The sequence below is a fragment of the Xyrauchen texanus genome, chromosome 26 (assembly GCF_025860055.1).
Source record: "Xyrauchen texanus isolate HMW12.3.18 chromosome 26, RBS_HiC_50CHRs, whole genome shotgun sequence".
Taxonomy (NCBI): domain Eukaryota; kingdom Metazoa; phylum Chordata; class Actinopteri; order Cypriniformes; family Catostomidae; genus Xyrauchen; species Xyrauchen texanus.
In genome coordinates this window covers 33,446,707-33,471,010 of record NC_068301.1, presented here as the reverse complement: position 1 = coordinate 33,471,010, position 24,304 = coordinate 33,446,707, and the positions used below count along the sequence as shown (strand labels likewise).

At 39.0% G+C, this 24,304-nt stretch overlaps 2 protein-coding genes across 3 annotated transcripts in view; one reads left to right on the top strand and one right to left on the bottom strand.

The window, feature by feature from the left end:
- LOC127619593 (septin-7) overlaps positions 1-24,304 on the top strand; it is a 234,466-nt gene that overhangs the window by 123,280 nt on the left and 86,882 nt on the right. The window lies entirely within an intron of this gene.
- The window catches only part of LOC127619595 (solute carrier family 66 member 2-like), a 54,758-nt gene that overhangs the window by 6,184 nt on the left and 24,270 nt on the right, over positions 1-24,304 (bottom strand). For both annotated transcript variants that reach the window (XM_052092482.1, XM_052092483.1), the window contains one exon: positions 15,827-16,043. In XM_052092482.1, coding sequence (XP_051948442.1) covers positions 15,827-16,043 — 217 coding nt within the window. The remainder of the gene's footprint in view (positions 1-15,826; positions 16,044-24,304) is intronic.

The following is a 24,304-nucleotide window of genomic DNA, read 5'->3' as shown; positions in this document are numbered from 1 at the left end:
AGAGAAACTGTGCCACCCTGTGTTGCAATAGTGGTGTGGTGAGTAATAACAAAAGGATGTGGCTGTATCTTGATGTAGGATAAAGCAAGTGAATGTGCTTGTTTTGTGCAGACAACCTGGGTTCGATCCGCCTTTTGTACCACTTTTCCCCATCCTGTGTCCTGTCGTTAATATAAAGATGTATGTCCTCACAGTGATTAGGTCACATTGAAGGTTGGGGAAATGAGAGAAAGGTTTGATCCAGGTAAAATGACTAATGTTTTTACTATAGTAATATTGTAATAACCATGTTTTTAGGCAGAAACCATAGTTTTAAAGTAATTAACCATGTAATGCAATTAACCAAATGTAATATGGTGATAATATTTTGTGGTTACTATGATTTAACTACAAAACACCATGGGGATCCTTTGGTTACTGTAGTAAAACCATGGTTAATTTTTGTACAGGAAGGTTAGAGTTAGGGGTAGGTGTAGTGTGTATGTGGGACTCTTAATAAACACAAGAACACACAGCAGTGATGCTCTTATATTGTACTGTACTGCTCTTATATCTTATACTGTTAATATATAATTAGGGTGCAAATAGCATATGCCTTTAAAAAAGCACGTGAACACACTCAAATCCAGACATCCTTCAGCAGTCTAAAATGTGCTTATTTCAGAGAGGTTTGATTTTGTGGAAAGTGATGCGAGTTGTATATCACTAGATGTGTTATAGCAACATGATGATTGTGATTATTGTGGTGCATTGTGTCTTTCAAACAGCTATCTCAAAAGGGTGAGTAAACTGAAGCTGGGTTTGAAAAGCAGACCAAATAAAACACAGAACAATTAGACTAAACAAATATCTTGTTGTCCAAAAGAAATTGAGTCAGGAGGGGTTCTTTGAAGAAACTTGTGGTAAATATGGTCTCTGTTTGGCAAACTCTGCACTCAAAGAAGAAAAGGAGAGTGAAAAGAAGAGAAAATAGAATCAAGGGCTTTAAAGCCTGGACCTTTGTGAATTATGGACATGTTTTTCTTCTGTGTAAACTCTGTTCTCTTCTAATGATCTCTGACTGTAGAAAAATATAACTGGTTTTGTTTGCTTTCAAATTTCCAAGAGATGACTAAAATTGAATCAACATGATCCTGATGAAAGGAGTCCCAATTCAGTCACACTGTCTGAATAATTTAGCCCTATCTAAATTAGGTGTTACATTTTTACCTTTTATAGATGTTTTAGATAACCTTTCTGTTTTGCCAGTAAAATTACATCTGCAAATCAAAATCAGTGCCTTAACATCCAATGAGCATTTCAGTCAGGAAAAATATGCAATAGCATTGGTAATTGCACTTATGTTATTTTAATGTAATTTGTATTATTTAGTTTCTTTACATTTTTTATTTTATAGACTGCAGACCATCACCCCACATCAGTGCTACCAACTGTAGAACTTGATGGCACCGGTGCCAAGGCTCTCAAAAGTTAGTCTGAAGCCCCAAAAGTGTTTTTGTGCTTGTTAGAGTAATGAATCATTAGTTTAGCTATATGTTAATGTTATGATTGGCTACGAGCAGTTTCCCGTGAGGTTCTTCCTTTAATTAAAAAAAAAAAAAACCCATATAGAGCCAAATAGAAGTCTGTATTTTTTGGAATACTTAATTCTGTTTGTTCAAATCACAACATTCTATGGTCTAATAATTTTGCATACAGTGAAACTGTAAAAAGTTGTCCTAGGCAACTGATTTCCTATATAGACTTTCATGTCTCTCATATTATTCCACAAATGTCCTTCTGAAATAATACATTTACATTTTACATTTAGTCATTAAGCAGATGCTTTTATCCAAAGCGACTTACAAATGAGGAACAAAACAAGCAATTTGTCATAAAAAACAATATCTTCAGTAATGCACTGCCAAGTTCTCACAGTGGATGTACTAGTAAAGATGTTAGTGCAAAAGAAAGAGACAAAGATTTTTTTGTTCTTGTTATTATTAAAAAGTATGAGAATTTAGTGTTAATTGGTTAAGTTCTCATGAAACAGAAATGTTTTCAGCTGATTTGTGAATGCTGAGATGGTATCAGCAGATCGTGTGGAGGTTGGAAGCTAATTTCCAACACATGGGACCAGAGAGAGTGAATGATCATGAAAAAGACTTCGTGCCTCTTTGTGATGGAACCACCAAGCGCTGCTCATCCACTGACCGCAGAGAGTGAGTTGGGACATAGACCTGGAGGAGTGAATTGAAGTAAGAGGGAGCTGTTCCATTAGCTGTCCCAAAGGCCAAAGTCAAAGCCATGAATTTGATACCGACAGCTACTGGTAGCCAGTGGTGTGAAATCAAGATTTTGGTGACGTGAGCCCTCTTTGGCTAATTGAAGACCAGATATGCTGCAGCGTTCGGGATCATCTGCAATGGCGGACCGGCCAACAGAGCATTATAGTAGTCCAGCCTTAAGATGTCCAGAGCTTGGACGAGGAGCTGTGTAGCATACTCAGACAGGCAAGGTCTGATTTTTCCAATGATCGGGTCATTGAGCTGAGATGGTGGGGTAGTCAGGCTGGAACAACAGATAGAGCTATCATCTGTTTAAATTAAATATTTCATGTCTGTTTAATTATGCATTTTACAAGTAACCGTGTGATAAAAGTGATAATGTACAGTCAGTGGGTCATTATCACAAAATAAACACTGACAGGGTGATAAAAACCCTGATTAGAACTGAGGTGTATTGTATCACACTGAAAGGGTTTATTGTATGACATTATCTAATTGTAAATTATCCCTAGAGGTAATATATTTTCATGCGATATACTTGCACTATCAACCAGTACATTTGTGGCCTATACCACAAAGCCAGTTGCTGCTGGCACACTGCACGAATTTATTAAGGCTTTCTTGCCTGCTTAGCATTGCTTATACGTCTTATATGTTCATCATTTTATCCTTTGCCATTTTACCATGTGCCTTGTTTTTTTTTTCTTTTCTACCATTTCAGCTTAGTGTATTTTAATGCACACAACTGTTTTCTCTCTTTTTTCTTTCTTTTTTTCTCCACTTTTCTACATCTCGTGTCTCGACTGCATGGATTCATTTTCTCCACAGTGACTTACACAGATTGTTGCATCAATCTCAAATCTCTGCTGATCAGGAGCCCCATCTAACCACATCGATCTCAAACCCTCGCCGCTCAAGAACAACCATAACAACAACAACAAACAATTGCAGGGAGTCATGGCATCCGTTTAATTTATTTCTTTCTGCATTGCATGCCACATGTTTACTATAGCTTCTTCCATCAGCAGTGAGGGATTTACATGTGATAAATGTAAGTAATTAGTCAGGCTGACAGAGAAGGTTAATGAGTTAGAGACACACATCCGAATGGTAATAGAGGTCAGTGAGAAAGAGAAGCCTGTAGATAATGTTTCGATGCAAGTAGTACAGCGAGCAACACACACACTTTGGTTCCGGCTGTAGAGCCCCAGCAGCAGGGCGTTTGGGTGATGTCTCTGCGGCATACTCACTCAACAAAGTGACACCACTCTCCCGTTCCTGTAAGGGTTTGCAATTGATTCTCCCCACTCAGTGATGCTACCACTGAGAATAATTTTGAAAGAGCCTTGGTCATAGGTGATCTAAGGTAAAGAACATGGAAATAGAGAATCTAGGCACAATTGTTAAATGCATTTCTGGGGCACGAGCATCTGACATCAGATCAAATTTACAAGTGCTGGCTAATACTTAATGTGGATATTCTAAAATTGTTATTCATGTTGGCACTAACGATCTCCGGCTTCGCCAGTCATAAATGACTAATGATAATGTTAGAGGGGTGTGTGAACTTGCAAAAAATATGTCAAAAACTGTAATATGCTCGGGCCCCCTCTCTGCTAATTGTGGGGATTAGTTTTAAAGTAGATTAGTGTCACTGAATGGCTGAATGTGGTGTTCGGAGAATAGCATAGGATTTTTAGACAATTGAGTTTTTAGGGTAAACCTGACCTGCTAAAGAGAGACGGACACCATCAGCTCAGAAAATGGAGTGCAATTGGAAGAATACAAAATTAGAGGTATTTCACAGTGCATGGAAGGATAGTGTCTGTAGCTACAGACAGGCACTAAAAGCTGCAGGTCAGCATATTTCAGCAAACTCATAGAAAATAACCACAACAATCCTAGATGTTTATTCAGTACTGTGGCTAAATTGGTTAGGAATAAAGCATCGACTGAACCAGATATTCCATCGCAGCACTACAGTAATGACTTCATGAATTTTTTTTACTGATAAAATAGAAATCATCATAAATAAATTTGATATCCTCTCAGAAAACAGTCTCATAAATTTCCTCACAAGCAACTTCAATCCTTTGCTGTCATAGGTCACGAAGAGCTAACAAAACGTATCAAACAATCAAAAGCCACAACATGCATGTTAGATTCAATACCAACTAAGACCTTAAAAGAGGTATTCCCTGTAATCTCAGACCCACTTCTTATTATTAACTCCTCCCTATCCTAAGGACATGTCCCAAGAAACTTAAAAATGTCAGCAATCAAACCACTTATTAAGCCACAGCTTGATCCTGGACAATTGGCTAAATATAGACCGATTTCAAATCTCCCATTTATGTTGAAAATACTAGAAAAGGAAGTGTAACACCAGCAATGTTCATTTATACAGAGAAATGGTATATATGAACAATTTCAGTCAGGTGCATCACAGTACAGAGACACTTTACAGAGTTAACAGAGATATTTCTTTTAAACCTGACAAAATTTCACAATTCTCCAAATTAGCAGAGTATCAATGAAATCAAAGACTGGATGGCCAGAAATTTCCATCTACTCAATTCCGACCAAATAGAGGTACTAATTATTGGACCAAAAACCTCTAAAACGAAGCCGCTAAAATATAATTCGGCTCACCGGGGATGTTCTGTTACGTTGTTGTAACACTTTAAACGTTCGGGTATGGAAGGAGATGGGGAGCAGTGGCACATTTCAGGTAGGCTTTTTATTTTCTGCCTTGAGTCAGTTCAATGTCACAAAACTCTCAGTTAACAAAACTTCTCGAACTCTTCAGTTTCACAGTAAAACACACAATAAGGCATGCCAGTCACTACACTCTTGTGCTGTTCTCTCTCATCTCTCTGGTGTGTTTTGGCTGCTTTTAATGTCTCTCCCTGCTATCACTGTAAAAAGAAACAGCTGTTAGAGATTATGCCAACCATCTTGAAGGGCCACACCACTCCCTCTCTCCCACAAACAGAAACATGACCATGCCCCTATCCCCACAGTTGTCTTCTACAGATAATAGCGTATGTGTTATATTTGATACCAATCTGTCCTTTGAAAATCAAAATTCTTGTGTTTATAGAACATCATTCTTCCACCTACTAAGTTACATCACATGCTCTCTGTTGCAAAACAAATTCATGTGTTCATGACCTCAAGACTAGATTATTGTAATGCATTACTGGCAGGACGTTCTGCAAGTTCAATAAATAAACTTCAATTGGTTCAAAATGGAGCTGCCAGAAAGCTGACTAGAACCAAGAAATATGATCATATTAGCTCCATTCTATCGTCGTTACGTTGGCTACCTGTTAAATTTGTATTCATTTTAAAATTCTGTTAACTACAGTGCATCTGGAAAGTATTCACAGCGCTTCACTTTTTCCACCTTTCGTTATGTTACAGCCTTATCAAAATTGATTAAATTAATTATTTTCCTCAAAATTCTACAAACAATACCGCATAATGACAACGTAAAAGAAGTTTGTTTGAAATCTTTGCATATTTATTACAAATAAAAAATAAAAAATGTAAAAACATGTTTGGTGGTTCCAAACTTCTTCCATTTACAGATGATGGAGGCCTCTGTGCTCATCGGGACCTTCAATGCTGCAGACATTTTTCTGTACCCTTCCCCAGATCTGTGCCTTGATACAATCCTGTCTCGGAGGTCTACAGACAATTCCTTGGACTTCATGGCTTGGTTTGTGCTCTGACCTGTACTGTTAACTGTGGGAACTTATATAGACAGGTGTGTGCCTTTCCAAATCATGTCCGATCAACCGAATTCACAACAGATGGACTCCAATCAAGTTGTAGAAACATCTCAAGGATGATCAGTGGAAACAGGATGCACCTGAGGTCAATTTTGAGTGTCATGGCAAAGGCTGTGAATACTTATGTACATGTGATTTTTGTTTTATTTTATATTTTTAATAAATTTGCAAAGATTTCCAAAAAACTTCTTTCCCATTCTCTTTATGGTGTATTGTTTGGTGGGCGCTAGAATAATGATTTTAGAATAAGGCTGTAAGATAACAAAATGTAGAAAAAGTGAAGCGCTGTGAATACTTTCCAGATGCACGTACAAAGCTTTGAATGGTCTAGCTCCACAATACTTAAGTGACCTTCTGTTATGCTATATTCCATCACGTTCATTATGATCACAAAATTTTGGCCTGTTAATAGTTCCTAGAATATCAAAATCCACAAAAAGAGGTAGATCCTTTTCCTTTTTGGCTCCTAAACTATGGAATAGTTTCCCTAACACTGTTCGGGATGCAGGCACACTCACTCAGTTTGAGTTTACACTAAATACTCATCTATTTAGCCAGGCATACACCTCATTTATCCATCAACTCACAATTAGGCTGCTTTAGTTAGGTCTGCTGGAACCAGAAACATTTCCCATAATCTATAACTCTGCAATAATATTTTTAAATTTGTTTCCCTATCACAATCCCAGAATTCAGATCCCAAGGTTACCAGGGCCGGCCAAATCCAACTCCGTTCCTGCTTGGTGTTGGACTTCACTGCTACGATTGATGATGACAAACTACAGCCAGTGCTAGCCAGACATCACTTCAGTCTTTTACGATGGACTTCAGAGGATAACTGTAAAATATCAGATACATCATATGCCACTGCCAGAAACTTGGATTTAGGATGGACCACACCGAACCTCTCCAAAATGACCTGCCGGTTGAACTGTGATGTGCCTCATTAATTTCTGCCTGCATCACCTTTGTCTATTGATGGACTACACTCTTGAAATGGAAAACATAGATATCATATCAATTAATTGCCAACAAAAGCCTTCATCAGCCAACTAACAAAGGACAATGCATTTATGTGAATTTCTGCAGTTAATCCAAGATGAACTTGCACTGTTATTTTTCTCCATTAAACAACATTTTATGGAGTTTTGTGTTCCTTGCCACAGTCGCCTTCAGCTTGCTCGCATGTGTTCTAAATACAATTATTATTATTTACTTTTTTATACTCAATTTACATTCATATTAAATCAAATTACACAATGATGACTCTAAGACTAATAGATATTACAGTTGAATTGTCTGTTAAAGCATGATTTTCTGTAAAGCTGCTTTGAAACGATGTGTGTTGTGAAAAGCACTATACAAATAAAAAATGACTTGACAAAGCAGGATTAAGTGGCTAGTAGTGATATCATAAAACATTGATATATCGATTATCGATAAGCACGTTATTTTATTGATATATTTTTGCGGCATCAATATATAAAAATTAGCTGACTTTTAAATTAGAAGCCTAATTTGCGTGCTTTCCCATTCACTCAGTTGGCATTGTTTAACAGTCTGGCGTAATAGTGTTGGGAGACCACAAGAGAGTGATATAACATTTACTGAAGCCAGTTGAGGAAAGGCACAGGTATCACACACACACACACACACACACACACACACACACACACACACACACACACACACACACACACACACACACACACACACACACACACACACACACAGAGGAAGAGCTAGTGCGACGCGGCATATTGCAGTCCAAAGTTATTAATTGTTTTGTACTTCAAGAATGAAAAAAGTAACAATGATGAGTTTGCAAGTTAGTGTATGAAACCGATGTAACTGCGCAAACAAAACGATAAAAAATGGCTGTTTATTATGCAATTTCTCTGTATGTAGCCTTGATAGGTTCATTCAAGCAGTCGAACTAACATACTTTTAACTGAAAATGCATCGTGTAGGCTCTATGAAAGATACTTATTAACAATATATCATCCTGTGATGGCTAGAGTAAATAATCTTTGTCCTTTGATAATGATTTGGGTTGAATGGAGTGGTGTTGGCGTAGTGTACTAAAGCACATAACTGGTAATCAGACCCATCTGATGGTCGCTGGTTCGAACCCCACCGCCACCACCATTTTGTCCTTGAGCAAGACACTTAATCCAGGTTGCTCCGGGGGGGATTGTCCCTGTAATAAGTGCACTGTAAGTCGCTTTGGATAAAAGCGTCTGCCAAATGCATAAATGTAAATGTAAATGAATTCAATGGAAAACTATGCAAGCTGTGCTTTCGAATAGTATATCAAAAATCATCGGGAAAATCTTCAGATTATCGATAAAAAAATGCATCGATCCCAAGCCTAGTGGCTAGCTAGGAAAGTTCAAACTTAGTTTAAGCAAACTTTGAATTTGCAGTTAGGTGGATAGGTTTTCATTGGGCTTTATAGCCATAGTGACATACGCTACAAGGCTAACCTGCTCCGGGGTAGATTATGTTCCCAATCAGAGATCTCAAACAGATACTGGACCACACAGCTGTGCAAAGCAACAGTCACTCCACCTGTATCCCCGTCAATCCAATTTAAAGTGCACTACAAAGAAACAAATAGTCAGCATCTAGAAATCTACAAAGTCAGCTTTTCATGATGATTATTTATTCACCAGATACAGATTTTCTGCAGTCTTGCAATCTAGCTAAAGACACTTTAATTCATCTAATAAATCTATGAAATAGCTAGTAAGTAGCTAGAGTAGAGTAGCTAAACCTCTGTGTATTACAATAATTTCAATCTGACTTGAGTACAAATTAACCTTCTACTGCACACAAATAAAACCAAAAAAACAAAGTTTATGTTAGTTGGTTTATTTTCAAATGTCTGGGATTGTGAGAAATCAAAAGCAGTAGCAGATTGTACCACAGAAGGCAATGAGAGGTGCTTTCTGAGCTGCTATGACTGCTGGTGGGGTGTACATGCAATTGACAACTAAAATCCTCTCAGAGAGATAAACAGGGTGCTTGGCATGAAGTAGTCAACATCAACACACTGCTGTGAAATACTGCTGTCCTGCTCAGCTTCACTTGACAGGAGCGCAAAGGGTAACTTCCTTTTGAGGGAGCACTCAATCTACCCAGCAACTGACTCACGGCTCAAATCTGCAGGAATGAAACTTAATGAATGGATTGTTTGCAGCCTGTGGATACAAAACAGCACACTGCTCAGTAAACACATATATAATGTGAGAGTTGGGTGCAATTGCAGAGCGTTCATAATATAATTCAGACGGCTAAATAAGGCACTGATGGTTCTCTAACTCTGACTAACAGCACTCAGGCATTGAACCTTATAAGGAGAGCTGTGGGGGTCACTGGTTTCCCTCCCAATGTGAATCATTAGCATTCTATTATGGACAATGAAGTCGCTCATGGCCAGAGGGTCTTTATCAAAGCAACAGTTACCAAGCAAACAACTCACTCTAACTATCAGCCACTGCATAACTTGTATAACAAATTTAAATGCATTAATGAACAAACAGATGCCTGGGAAAAACATTATATAATATGATGTGGATGAACAAAATTGTTTTGATGGGTGTAGAAAGGGAAACTTTTTTTTAATCTTTTAATACAAGGCCATCTTATGGATAAAAATCATCTCTTGTTGCAGTGGAGCTGTATAGATTTTAATCAGATAAGACAGACTGTTTACTATGCCATGCAGGTTATGTAAAATCAGTCTAGGACCAATCTGGCATTCAGGGAAAATGAGCATGCAGCAACAGATGTAAAGCATTGAATCTATATACCAATATAGATATACAAGGGAGAACAGGGCTAGTTGTCAGACTTTTTACTCAAGTGAATTTTTTACTTTACCATTTATCTCCAGGCTTAAAATATCAGATTTTAAATGTGGTCTCAGACTTATGGACCTCACTGTATATACACTACCGGCCACTTCATTAGGAACACCTGTAAATCTACTTATTCATTGGATTATCTAATCAGCCAATCGTGTGGCACAAACATGCAGATACGGGTCAGGAGCTTCAGGTAATGTTCACATAAACCATCAGAATGGTGATTTTTTTTTTATCTCCATGATTTAGACGGTGGCCTGATTGTTGGTGTCAGATGGGCTGGTTTGATTGGTTTGTAACTGCTGATTTTCTGGGTGTAAAACAGTTAAAGGATGGGCAAGGAGGAGGCGAGAACCGGCTTGTTCCGACCCGGACCCGGCCCCGCCCCCCCTCCGCTCCACATTCCTCCCGGCGTTATCTCAGGCCGGGGTGCCACCGGCATGACTTACACCCCCCCATCCCTGGGGCGGGGTGTATCATGCGTGGTTTTCCCCGCCTTCCTCGCCCTGGGAGGAGACGGAAGGGGACAAACAACAACAAAATAGGCGAGGGAAAAGGCCAACACGGTGCGAAAGGGAGAGAGAGAGGAGAGAGAGAAAAAGCTCACTCACCGGTTCTCTGATGTACCGTTGCGTGGTCCTCGAACACTCCTCCACACTCAGGCGGACGACAGCCGCTCCAACCCTGGGCGAACCGGAGTGAAACCGTCGACCCCCAGCGGGTAGAACGCGCCTCCGCTTTTCTGGCGGCAAATGGGGACACTCCTCCGCCCCTGGCAGCGGCTCTACCGCCCGGGCGGTCGGAGAGTTTCTTCCTCCTCCCTCGCGGACGGCGGTCTCCCTCGACCCCTCCGCGTCTCTGGGGACGGCAGGGCACTCCTCCGCCCCCGGCAGCGGCTCCCTCGCTCCAGGCAGTCGGGGTATCCAGTCCCCACTTGCCCCGCGGACGACGGCGTTCCTTCCCGGGTTTCAGCACCAATGTAAAACAGTTAAAGGATGGGCAAGGAGGAGGCGAGAACCGGCTTGTCAACATAAATAATAATTTAATAAGAAACTTAAAACACAACATAAACAAGCACACTTGCGGACATGCCCGTAATTCTCTCTCTCTCGAACAATCGTCACCGGCCGCCTTTATCCCTCGCGCGCCTCATCAGGCCGATTGGGGACCGGGCGCGCAATATTCCGACCCGGCCCCGCCCCCCTCCGCTCCACACTGGGATTTTCACACACCACATTCTCTAGAATTTACTCAGAATAGTGTCCAAATAAAACATCCAGTGAGCAGCAGTTCTGTGTTTATTTGTTTTTTTTTATATATTTTTCTCCCTACATCAGTTTCACCACTTTCCCATTCCCAATCTAAAACATCCCCACAGCTAAACCCATGCACACACTCGTACACAAACCAGTGAGACTAAATGAAAACATATATTTAGCTTATTATTATCTTAATTAATGCCTTGGTTTTAATAGATCATAACTTATTCTTATGACATATCTAATATAAAAAAAAAATTGATCGCTTTTTATTGTGGGACTGCAGTTTGTACAATGGCCCATATACAAATATTATGTTTTGCATACACACAGATACATGCATATACAAGCAATACAGGCTCTATCAGCAGGTTTGCACAGATGTGTAAACACACACACACACACACACACACATACACATACACATACACATACACACACACACACACATACACACACACACACACACACACACACACACACACACACACACACACACACACACACACACACACACACACACACACACACACACACACACACACAGTACAGGTACAGCAGGCAGCAGCCCTTACCTTTTCAAGTTACCCCAGTGGTTACTTCCTGCCTGTGCCATCAAATTATAGTAAGGGTGAATGGAGACATGGACACGCACATGTTGGTGTGGCTATCCTTATAAGGACTCTCTATAGACATAATGATTTTTATACTGTATGAACTATAGTTTCTATCCACTAACACTCACAAAACACTTTCTGCATTTTTTAATTTTCAGAAAAACATTGTTTAGTATGTTTAAGTGATTTGAATTATGGGGACACTAGAAATGTCTTCATAAACCACATTTATTGCATAATACCCTTATAATTACAAGTTTGTAACATAAAAAAAAGTTCTCGTAAACCACCCAAACCTTTACACGCACACACGCGCGCACGCACACGCGCACACAAAACAGAGAACAGGATGACACCTCACACTGTGCAACCCTGCCAAACACACTAACTCACACTGACAAGATGTGTCTTTACAGCACACACACTGTGGCTCTAGCAATTAAAGACTACGAAAAATTACCTAATTACTAAGAGTCCACTTAATCAATTAAGTTAAGATTAGAGAGCGATAATTAGATCAATTTTTTTTTACTGATATTTACAATTGGATAGTTCACCCAAAAATAATAATTCTCAAATCATTTACTCGCCCTCATGCCATCCCAGATGTGCATGACTTTCTTTCTTGAAGATTGAAAGGCACAAATGAAGAATAATTCATCTCTGTAGGTCCATACAATGCAAGTGAATGGTGCATTTATGTGCTAAGCCCAAAAAAGCACATAAATGCAGCATAAAAGTAGTCCATACAAATCCAGTGTTTTAATCTATATCTTCTGAAGTGATATGATAGGTGTGGGTCAGAAACAGGTCAATATTTACGTCCTTTTTTGACCATAAATGTCCACTTTCACTTTATACTTCTTTTTTTTTTGGCGATTCACATTATTTGTGTATATTTGTGTATATCACCACCTACTGGTCAAGGAGGAGAATTTATAGTAAAAAAGGACTTAAATATTGATCTGTTTCTGACACACACCTATCATATCACTACAGAAGATATAGATTAAACCACTCGAGTCATATGGATTATGTTTATGCTGCATTTATGTGCTTTCTGAGCTTCAAATTTCTGGCACAATTCACTTGCATTGTATGAACCAACAGTGCTAAAATATTCTTCTAAAAATCTTTGTTTATGTTCAGCAGAAGAAAGAAAGTCATACACATCTGGGGTGACATGAGGGTGAGTAAATGATGAGAGAAATTTCATTTTGGTTGAACTAACCCTTTAATTGGTTAGACATATCCAAAACAAAGATGAACTCCCATAGTGGAAGGCAAAGTCTTATACAGCAAAAGACATACATTCAACTTGTGTATTGTCAGTAAAACTGGTTAAATTAATTATTTGCCGGCTATGCGCAAAATTAGTCTCACAAAGCAGGCTTTTGCTTTTGGTTAGTGATTAATGATTTTTAGTATTGTAGCAAAACAATAATTAAAAATCAGTTCTGCATATTGGTTTTCAGACATGAAAATAATCAGTATCAATATAAAATATATTGACCGGTTAACAAGTGATGAAAGATTTAGTTATGTGCCTAAAATCCAAAAATAAATCATTAAAAACTGGTTTTGCACATCGGTTATTGGTATCGGTTATATAAAAATAATTGTTATAATTTCAAAATCATACAAAAAAACTATATTTAGTTATTATGGAGTCTAAAAACAGAATTAAATCTATTAAAAAATGGTTCTGCATATCGGTTACCAGATATAAAATAATAATCAGTATCAATAATAAAAAAACAGTATCCATCAGTTAACTAGTGCTGAATGATATAGATATCAAAGTGTCTAAAAGTAGAAATAAAAATAAATACAAATTGGTTCAGCAGCTCAGTTATAAGGACAAATATTATCAGTATTAATCATAAAAATACAATATCAGTTGGTGACCATACCGTAAATCTAATGAATTTATATCTGACCCCTGTAACTTAGCAACAGTGTTTCATAAACCAGTTGAGCAGGAAGTCTGACAAGCAAACATCAAGTGATTGGCTTTATACTGCCATATTTCACATCCTGTTAATCAGTAACAGCACTAGACAAGTGGAGAGTTCCTTCATCTCTCTTGATTTGTTTTTGCTAATGTGTGTTCTGAAATGTACAATATGTTTTCATAGTATAATCTTAATTCAAATGATCAAGGTAAATGTGATTTTGTATTATTTGACCTTTAAAAACATGTTCCACCCTAAGAGGAACTTTCTATGGTTTCATAACATCACAACTACCGTTATCGAAAGGGGTTAGACTCAACCCAAACTAATGCACACCTATCAGATGTATGTTGCTTCTCCACACGTCTCTCTGAATCAGACCTGAGGAAAAAGTCTGAAACCGCAATGACATCCAAAGATGTCAGAGAATCACCAGAGAGCCAAAAGGAATGCTTCATTAACATGTCAGTGTCTTTCATAAGAACAGTTCTGCTTCATCACAAGTCAAAATACTCTCAAACCAGATGCACATTACCCATAATGTACCAGTTTCCTATCCTTTTATCTGTTCCCAGGCAGAGTTAATACACACAATGACGCCTGTTAATGTTTTAGCATCTTAGACAGAGAGTTTCTTTGCTCATGGAGGTCACATGCTGGTGGTGTTATGGTTGATAATTTCTGCATCAAATGCAAGCAATGCACGAATAATTGGTGGATAATTGGCTGGTTTCTCAATACCAGTTTGGGATGGATTCATTTTCAAGCATGCACTCAAGAATCATGTCAAAGTTCAAAACATTTCCATGCTTAAATATACATTATGCTAAAAGCTGTTTGGTATAGGAAAATTCTCCCAAACTGACACAAAGCTTTGTGAATGCATATACGAATAGAGCTTGTTACATTGTTGATCATTTCCACCATCGGTATAACAAAATACACTTAAATTCTCTGTATGTCACCACATGGAGAACCAATTGCTAACCATAGGCAATATACAATCGAACGTGATCTTCCCTATACCCTACTCACTATGAAAGACAGAGCTCTTGATGTGGGCACTCTGAAGGGAGCATGGCATTACATTTTAAATGTTGCCTTCACAAAAAGTCTTGTAAAAAGGACCCTTTGTGAAAAAATGAACTTTATTAATTTAGTTTGGAACAACCCTTCGAGTGGCGTCCCCTTCCCAAAGTGCCCTTCAAGCGCACAAAAATGCAGTTTAAAAAAAACTCCCCATGACTTACTGAACATGAATGAGCCAAGAGCTCATAATTAAAAATAAAGCAAAAATCTGTATATTTTTATTAATGTAATTTTTATGATGTGGGCCGTATTCAAACCTGATTACCCACATGAGTACTAAGGCTTATTGTGTCTGGAGCATGTAGGCTTACTACTAGGCCATAGCTCCAACCAGTGATAACATATTATACCTGCAAGATTTTATTTATTATGTACATGCATACACAAAAAGTACCAAAACTAGGATTTTATTTCAACATGTACCATAGCAATACCATAATATATGGACATGTGGTCTTTGAAGTATCTTGGTGTACCATGTGAATACCACAGCATATGGATATGGTAATCATTCAGAGCTGTATATCTCAAAATAACATGGTATTACCAAAGAATATTTAGCAGAGATGGGCCACTTCTATTAAAATTAATGGGAGAAATTGGAGTGCCCAACATTCATTTAAAAGAGCCAATCACTTAGATACAGACCTTTTTTGTTTTTTTTTGTAATCTGAGGTGAAGCACAATTTATGATTCCTGATTTGAAATATGTTCTTTGATCTTAATCTTGACCAACTGTTTTTGAGATTCCGGTGTTACCCCATTCAAGTAGATAGGGGCTGCACTTTCGTGACTGGAAATAGCTTCGCATTAGCATTCCAAAGATGGCCACCAGTGGACTGTCTTGCCAGAAAGACTTTGGTATTACCAAATTACATCATCATCATCCATGGTGTAATGTGGCTTCTTTATTTCAGGCCACATTTGCCTTTCTCTTTAAGTGACCATTTACTAGAACATCTGTAGAACTAACCTCATGCCTTCTGTAGATTTGTTCTGGTAGTTGCAGTAGAGCTGTGGAGTTCCCAGCATGGCTTCAGTGAATACGGCCAGGAAGCCCAGGGACTCTACGAACAGAACCGAGTCCAGCATCAGATACGTCACGTAGACTGCCAGCACCGTGAAAGACAAAACACACTGCAGATAATCCACAAATCGACTCCAAGACCAGAAGTAGTTCCAGTCAAAATCTGTGATTCAGAGAGAGAGTGTTAAAAGTAATATTTGAATAAAAAAACTTTCTTTGTTGAATGGAGTTAACTTAACAGTCAGAGGAACTTTTTGGAAGTAATGATATTAGAGGCAAATTCTCATTACACTTTAATTAACATGTTAAACCAAGCTTCTTGCCCATCTTTTTCAAGTCACTCCTTTCAACAATTGGCCATTTCACACACATATATATATATATACACACTCACCTAAAGGATTATTAGGAACACCATACTAATACTGTGTTTGACACCCTTTCGCCTTCAGGACTGCCTTAATTCTACGTGGGATTGATTCAACAAGGTGCTGAAAGCATTCTTTAGAAATGTTGGCCCATATTGATAGGATAGCATCTTGCAGTTGATGGAGATTTGTGGGATGCACATCCAGGGCACGAAGCTCCCGTTCCACCACATCCCAAAGATGCTCTATTGGGTTGAGATCTGGTGACTGTGGAGGCCATTTTAGTACAGTGAACTCATTGTCATGTTCAAGAAACCAATTTGAAATGATTCGAGCTTTGTGACATGGTGCATTATCCTGCTGGAAGTAGCCATCAGAGGATGGGTACATGGTGGCCATAAAGGGATGGACATGGTCAGAAACAATGCTTAGGTAGGCCGTGGCATTTAAACGATGCCCAATTGGCACTAAGGGGCCTAAAGTGTGCCAAGAAAACATCCCCACACCATTACACCACCACCACCAGCCTGCACAGTGGTAACAAGGCATGATGGATCCATGTTCTCATTCTGTTTACGCCAAATTCTGACTCTACCATCTGAATGTCTCAACAGAAATCTAGACTCATCAGACCAGGCAACATTTTTCCAGTCTTCAACTGTCCAATTTTGGTGAGCTCTTGCAAATTGTAGCCTCTTTTTCCTATTTGTAGTGGAGATGAGTGGTACCCGGTGGGGTCTTCTGCTGCTGTAGCCCATCCGCCTCAAGGTTGTGCGTGTTGTGGCTCACAAATGCTTTGCTGCATACCTCGGTTGTAACGAGTGGTTATTTCAGGCAAAGTTGCTCTTCTATCAGCTTGAATCAGTCGGCCCATTCTCCTCTGACCTCTAGCATCAACAAGGCATTTTCAGCCCACAGGACTGCCGCGATACTGGATGTTTTTCCCTTTTCAAACCATTCTTTGTAAACCCTAGAAATGGTTGTGCGTGAAAATCCCAGTAACTGAGCAGATTGTGAAACACTCAGACCGGCCCGTCTGGCACCAACAACCATGCCACGCTCAAAATTGCTTAAATCACCTTTCTTTCCCATTCTGACATTCAGTTTGGAGTTCAGGAGAATGTCTTGACCAGGACCACACCCCTAAATGCATTGAAGCAACTGCCATGTGATTGGTTGATTAGATAATTGCATTAATGAGAAATTGAATAGGTGTTCCTAATAATCCTTTAGGTGAGTGTATATATGCATGGATAATGTTCAACAGTACATCAAGTATGGATGGAAGGTTGAAACAAGGGCTGGGTATTGATAAAGATTTCCCAATTTACAATTCCCAATCCGATTCATATGGGTACATTTCTATTACAATGTACAATTTTGCTAACATATGAAAGAAATTAGTTCAGCTAATGGTCTTAATTATAAAGGAAACTTTTTGGTTGAAAGATCAATCTTGGTATTTAAGAATCTATTTTTGACTCCAGCCAGGTCTCCTAAGCAACCAAATTGGCCCGGTTACAAGTGAGGGTAGAGTCACACGGGGTAACCTCCTCGTGGTAGCCACAATGTGTGGTTCTCGCTCTTGGTGGGATGCATGGTGAGTTGTGCGTGGATGTTGCGGAGAATAGCGTGAGCCTCCACACAAGCCATGTCACCACGGTAACACGCTCAACAAGCCATGTGATAAGATGCGAGGATTGACGGTCTCAGACGAGAAGGCAGCTGAGATTCGTCCTCCGCCAACCGGATTGAGGCGCCACCACGCGGACTTGGAGCGCATTGGGAATTCCAAATTGGGGAGAAAAAGGGGAGGAAAAAAAAAGAATCGATTTTGAGATTGTTCAGACGAAGATTGTGATGCATCGGAAAAATCTATATTTTTACCTACCCCTAATTGAAACAATGTCAGATAGCAGATATTAGACCAAAGCCTCTAAGGCTACTCCCACCCCCTGTAGGTCTAATTTCAAATTTAGTGAATTTAAAACTCTTAAGTGACAAACTTAGATTATGTGACTGTAATCAGACCACATTTGGCTACATCTCGCCAGTGGCATAACTACCAGCAGTGCGGGCGGGGCAGCCACACTGGGGCCCACGGTTTATGGGGGCCCATGATGACAGGGCCCTACCTTAAAATGAAAAACTGTCTGCACAGTTTAACTGATTACAACTTCGTCAGCATACAACGCATGCAATTACCAAAGGTATTCAGATCTGCTTTTTATTTATTGCTGGACTACACACTATGCATCTCATCCATGGTGATTTTTTTGGTAAATCTAAAAACTTCTAAATTATTGTTCATTATTAAAATAACATCTTACTCTAACACTAATAAGAATATTAAATTCAAAATGACTAATTTTAAGCAATACATTGAACGATTCTCAGCATTTTTGGTTTGACATTGTAGGGATTCTTGGGAAATCTTACTGAGCCAGTGTGATGCGTCTGACATCATTACTCAGTACGAACAGAGCGTCATCCCTGAGCTTTTACGGCTACCATTGCATTTTTATCTCTGCAGTCCCATACTAGTTTCTCCGTCCGTGAGAAACCATCATCTCTACCCTGCATTAAGTCCGTAAAGAGCTGCAAAGTATCGATGATGCAGGGTCACGGTCAAAGACATAATACATTTTATGATATTATAAAGCAGAGAGAGTTGTGCAGAGAAAGAGCATGAAGCAACAGTGAAACTATTATTGGGCATCACTAGCAGGAAAGTTCAGTTGATCCAAGCAAACCTTTTCTGTGATGTCAAGTAAACTTGAAGTATCATGTCGTTTTGTTCAGTAGAAAGCTGGTTATAGTGTCAAAGACACTGACAGTAAAATAATATAGTCCCAAAAACATGGCTATGATCAGCTGGATTACTTGTATAATTGTTTTTATTTTAAATGTAGCTTTTTTGAATAAATAGCTCAACTCATTTGTGGAATTCCATTTTAAATATGTAAGAAAAACATTTTAAGATAAATAAGATATTTGTCATAATTTCTGAAAAGGTGCCTTGAGAAGATCAAATCTATTGAGGCATTTAGTGACAATATTGCACAAACAGAAAAATTACATTATAATCTCATATATTGTAAGTTAATTCTTGTAGGTTACGAGTGGGTGGGGGTGGCAAGGCGCCCCATCACGTTTTTTTTGCACTGGGACCCACAAGGTCCAAGTTACATCACTTTGACTCGTGTAACACATGTTGTTTTTGCCTATGTTCCTTCAAATATTCTATTATGTTTTGTGTCATGTAGAATACTTGGACAGACAAATGAAGACTGTGACTTGACTATGCAAAATCCTGTTCAAGTGTGATTATAACGGTGCATGTAAACATACTAATTGTGCTATGTATGTCTAAACTGCAAAGAATTTGCATCCTGAGAAAAAAAAACCCCACTTTATGCAATCACACAAACAGAAAAGAAAACGCTTGGCCAATGCATTGCAAATGCAATGGGACGCTGGGTCACATTGTACATAGTTAACATGCATTACTGTGGTGTTAACAAACCTCTGAACTCAAGGAACACTTCAAATGAAGACCACCTTTTCAAGTGGACTCGGTGCAGCTTGATGGTGTGTATCTCAATTCAGAAAACCATGTTTATACCAATCAAACTAAATTAATTCTGATATAAAACAGACTCAGGTCTGCACCAAAAGCTCTAGTGTGAAACCCCACTTAAATCTCCAACACAGGAACTGATGCAAGAGCTTTGAAACGATCATTCAGTTTTCAGAACTCCAGAAACTCAGGATGAATTCTGACCCAAAATAATCCACTTTTCCCAATAATTTCTGACCTCAGGTGGATTTATTCTGAACTCTGAGAGCTCATAAGCCTGCAAATCAGCTTTCTGCCTGTCTGCTTGTGGAAGAGAATGGCATTTAAAATCAAAGGACACTGAAAGCTTCTACAACGGTTATTCTCATAAACGGCAATGGAAATGTCAAAGCAACAAAGGACAAGCAGGGGCTGAAACTGCATTACAAGGGCCATGTCATGGTGGCATGAGGAAATGTCAGGGTATAAGGGACAAAGCTGAAAGAGAACATTGACACAAATGAACAGAGGCCAAAGCATTGCTATGATTGGTCTAGGCTGGACCGAAGCCAGGAAAACATACTGTGCTATGTATCTGAAATGTAACTCAAATTGGGCAGCAAGTTGACTTTCAAAGCGACCAGGCTTGGCAGACGATAAAATGGGCAAAAAACATTGGTTGGGGTTGTTGGGTTTACCCAACTCAATTAGGTCCTTTCTACACAAAGTGTTTGTGTTGAGATTACATAGTAATTATAATTTAAGAAAACTTGATTCAAACATGTGGAACTACTGTCCACGATTAAATCAAGTTCAGTCAGAGAGCCATTTTTGGAGTGGGACTAGAATATTATACGCTTTGAGCAGGACTGCAACATACCTTTGCCACTTATGTTGCACTACATTGAAGTGTAAAGAATTTATGAGCATTTAGTTTCATTGAGCATTCCGATTTCATTTCCCGCAAAATGACAGTGGTGACAGTCAGCCTTATAGCTTTGACAAACAAATTACAGATTGTGCAGAGCCAGATTTAGGGGTGGGCTTTTTGAACAACCTCCCACAACACCCTAGCATCCAGCAGTGAGGTTTGCATGAGGAAACATACAGCACTCACATATTTATTAGAAAATGTAAATATGTACTTTTAGGAGGAGAGTTATAAAAAACAATCACTTATAGCAAAAGGTCAGCAAGGCAAAATTGAACAAGTGAACTTGTAGGACCACATTTAGAAAAAGCATGAATGACTAATTGTCCTCACATTGAGTATGAGGTCAGCCGGATTACACTAATGTCTGTGGCCAGAGTTGGACTCTCGGTGCACCGGTCGAGTAATCACAACCCACACAGACAACAGCGTGACTGCTGAGCACAGACAGAGCATTGCCAAGATTTCTAAACAAGTTACTGTACCATGAGTTATTATCTTTACCGCTCTTCCAAACCAGTTCTGGAAAATCAACTTGGCATTAATTCCCACAAAGCAACGATGAAAAACATTTGTAATATTTGATGCAGATAATGATGAGTGGATAATGGAAGAGAAACTCAATACACATTATGGGTAACAGAAGAAGCTAATTTGATCACCGCTAAAAGGAAATGACATTTTCAACTTAAAAAGCGATATCTACAGCATTTCAAAGCATTTTCAAGCAAAACTGAGTTTGTGAATTTATTCACACTTAGTTTAAAATATGAGATTTGAGCTTGTCAGGTCAGGAGAGAACTATTGCAACGGTCTCATCACTCAAAGATCTGCAAAAATCTATTTTCGGTAATGTCATCACAAAGAAGCTTTATGACATTGAATCTAAAAAAACACTAATAAATTATACTACAATGATTTAAAAACAAATCATCCTGAATTAATGTAGGCAGTAAAACAAATACTAAATTGATGTATATTAAAGTACTATACAAGTTCAATAATAGGCCCTTTACCAAGGACTATTACTTTTCGTCACTTTCGCACCTGAGGTAATACAGTTCCTCTGAGACGTTTTAGGTGGATTTATAGCTCCTCTCCAGAGTAGGTACTGTGCCTGTGATTGGTCAAAAACCCATGACACACAAATAGGTTCCGCAGAGTACGCAGCCACCATTAGTAACATAACTTTTAGCTGCTAGCCTGGTACGCAGAAGATCTCGCTAATTTGACAATTTTTTCTTGAGCCTGGGTAGCTCAGCGAGTATTGACACTGATTACCACCCCTGGAGTTGAGAGTTCGAATCCAGGGTGTGCTGAGTGACTCCAGCCAGGTCTCCTAAGCAACTAAATTGGCCCGGTTGCTAGGGATGGTAGAGTCACATGGGGTAACCTCCCGTGGTCACGATTAGTGGTTCTCGCTCTCAATGGGGCAGCTGTGGCGCAGTTGGTAGAGCGGGTCGGCCACTACTCGCAGGGTTGGTGGTCCGAATCCCGGCCCATACGACATCTCGAAGTGTCCTTAGGCAAGACACTGAACCCCAAGTTGCTCCCAATGGCAGGCAGCTCTGCCGCCATTGGTGTACGAATGTGTGAGTGAATGGGTGAATGAGTCACAGTGTAAAGCATTTTGTTTTACAACAAGCCACGTAATAAGATGCGCAGATTGATGTCTCAGAAGTGGAGGTAACTGCGACTTGTCCTCCACCACCCAGATTGAGGTGAGTAACCGTGCCACCACGAGGACCTACTAAGTAGTGGGAATTTGGCATTCCAAATTGAGGAGAAAATGGGATAAAAAAAAAAATAAAAAACACACATAAATAACATATAACCAACAGCCCTAACAAAAGTGTATAATGTAGATCTGATCCCGGCATCCTGAATGAAGATCTTTTTAACATACTATATATACATGCATGGCTATTTCAGATACAAGGAAAACATTGTTAGATGGAAAAAGGACTTTTCTCAGTTGTTTCCAAGTCTTCACTGAATTATTGTTAGATATGATGCAGTAATACAGATTTGATGCTGTTAATTAAGTACAAAAACCTTTGTAACTTTTGTGTGTATGTTGACTAGATTAACACCTGCCGCATTGTCGCATTATATATGTGTGAGATATCTGTGCCTTGTCCTACCCATTACCGACTTCAGTAAATGTTATACTCTCCCAACGCTATTACACCAGACTACATTAAACAGAAGGCCAACTGACAGTGAATTGGAAAGCATGCAAATTAGGCTTAAAATGTAAACGTCGGCTTATGTTAACATATTGATGCATTAAAAACTTTATTTTCTCGAAACGTGCCATTCAATAATTGATAAATCAATATTATGACATGCCTAATAGATTTTAACCTGAAGACATGGTTTGTGTAAAACAGCCCTAACAAAAGTGTAGCTTCGATTCTGGAATCCTCTATTGGCATTGTTGATTTTCCCTGTGTTCAATATTGGCTAACTCAGCCTCCAAATGGCACTTAGAAGAGAGAACATGACTGTCATGCTGTGAGATTGCTTCAAACTGAATTTCCAATAAAAATAACTCAAAAGGTAATTTCAGAATAAAAGATATTATTGAGCCCCTCAACTTTCAGCCTTCCAAAGCTCTCACAGTGGATGGCAAATAATTTTAGTGCATAGGAGAACGCACCCTTTGTTACAAAATCACGTGTGCAAACAACATCACAAGAAAAAATGTCGACACTAGATGACGTCACTATGGGGGTTGCTTTTTGTGTGAATGCAAGAGGGAAAAGTCTCTTAGGGTGTGCAACTCCTCCCTAGAGTTATCTAGAAATGTCCTAAAAGTACTGGGACTGTATGTGGGGAAAGTGGCTAGTATACCTTTATTTTTTTTTTTACAGTTACAGTAAAGACATTTTTGGAGAAAATAAGCTGTCACAATAATGTCACAATGCAAAAAATCTTAAATGTTCCTAAAAATAGTCTTAATTTTGATTTTGGCGTGAAATATGACTTGGATCGATCTGTTAAGGTCTGAGATTACATTGCGATGAAACTAGCAGAGTTATTACCACCGTAATACACCACTACGCCAGTGGTGGTAGCGTAGTGGGCTAAAGCACTGAACTGGTAAGCAGAAGGTTGCCGTTTTGATCCCCACAACCACCACCATTTTGTCCTTGAGCAAAGCACTTAACTCTGCTCTGGGGAATTTTTTGCTCTGGAGTAATAATTGCACTGTAAGTCACTTTGGATAAAAGCATCTGACAAATTCATAAATGTAAATGTAAAATGTTATCGTACTGGCTTACTCACTATTACGACTGTAGACGTTGATTCTGGCCTGGCAGGTGTTTATCTAAAGCACCATCAGAGGAGAATGATGACCAGTTTATGACATTTCCATTTCAAGTATTGAAAATTAATGACAGTGACATTTCAGATGACATTTGAAAATCAGATCAGTTAATTTGCCTTTGTCTGCAGCTTGACTGGAGGAGACAGGTGCGGGCAGGTGTGAGAAAACATTTTTTTAGAGTGGTGTTTGATGGAAAGATTACAAAAGCGCAGAGGAAATTTTGCATAAGAAA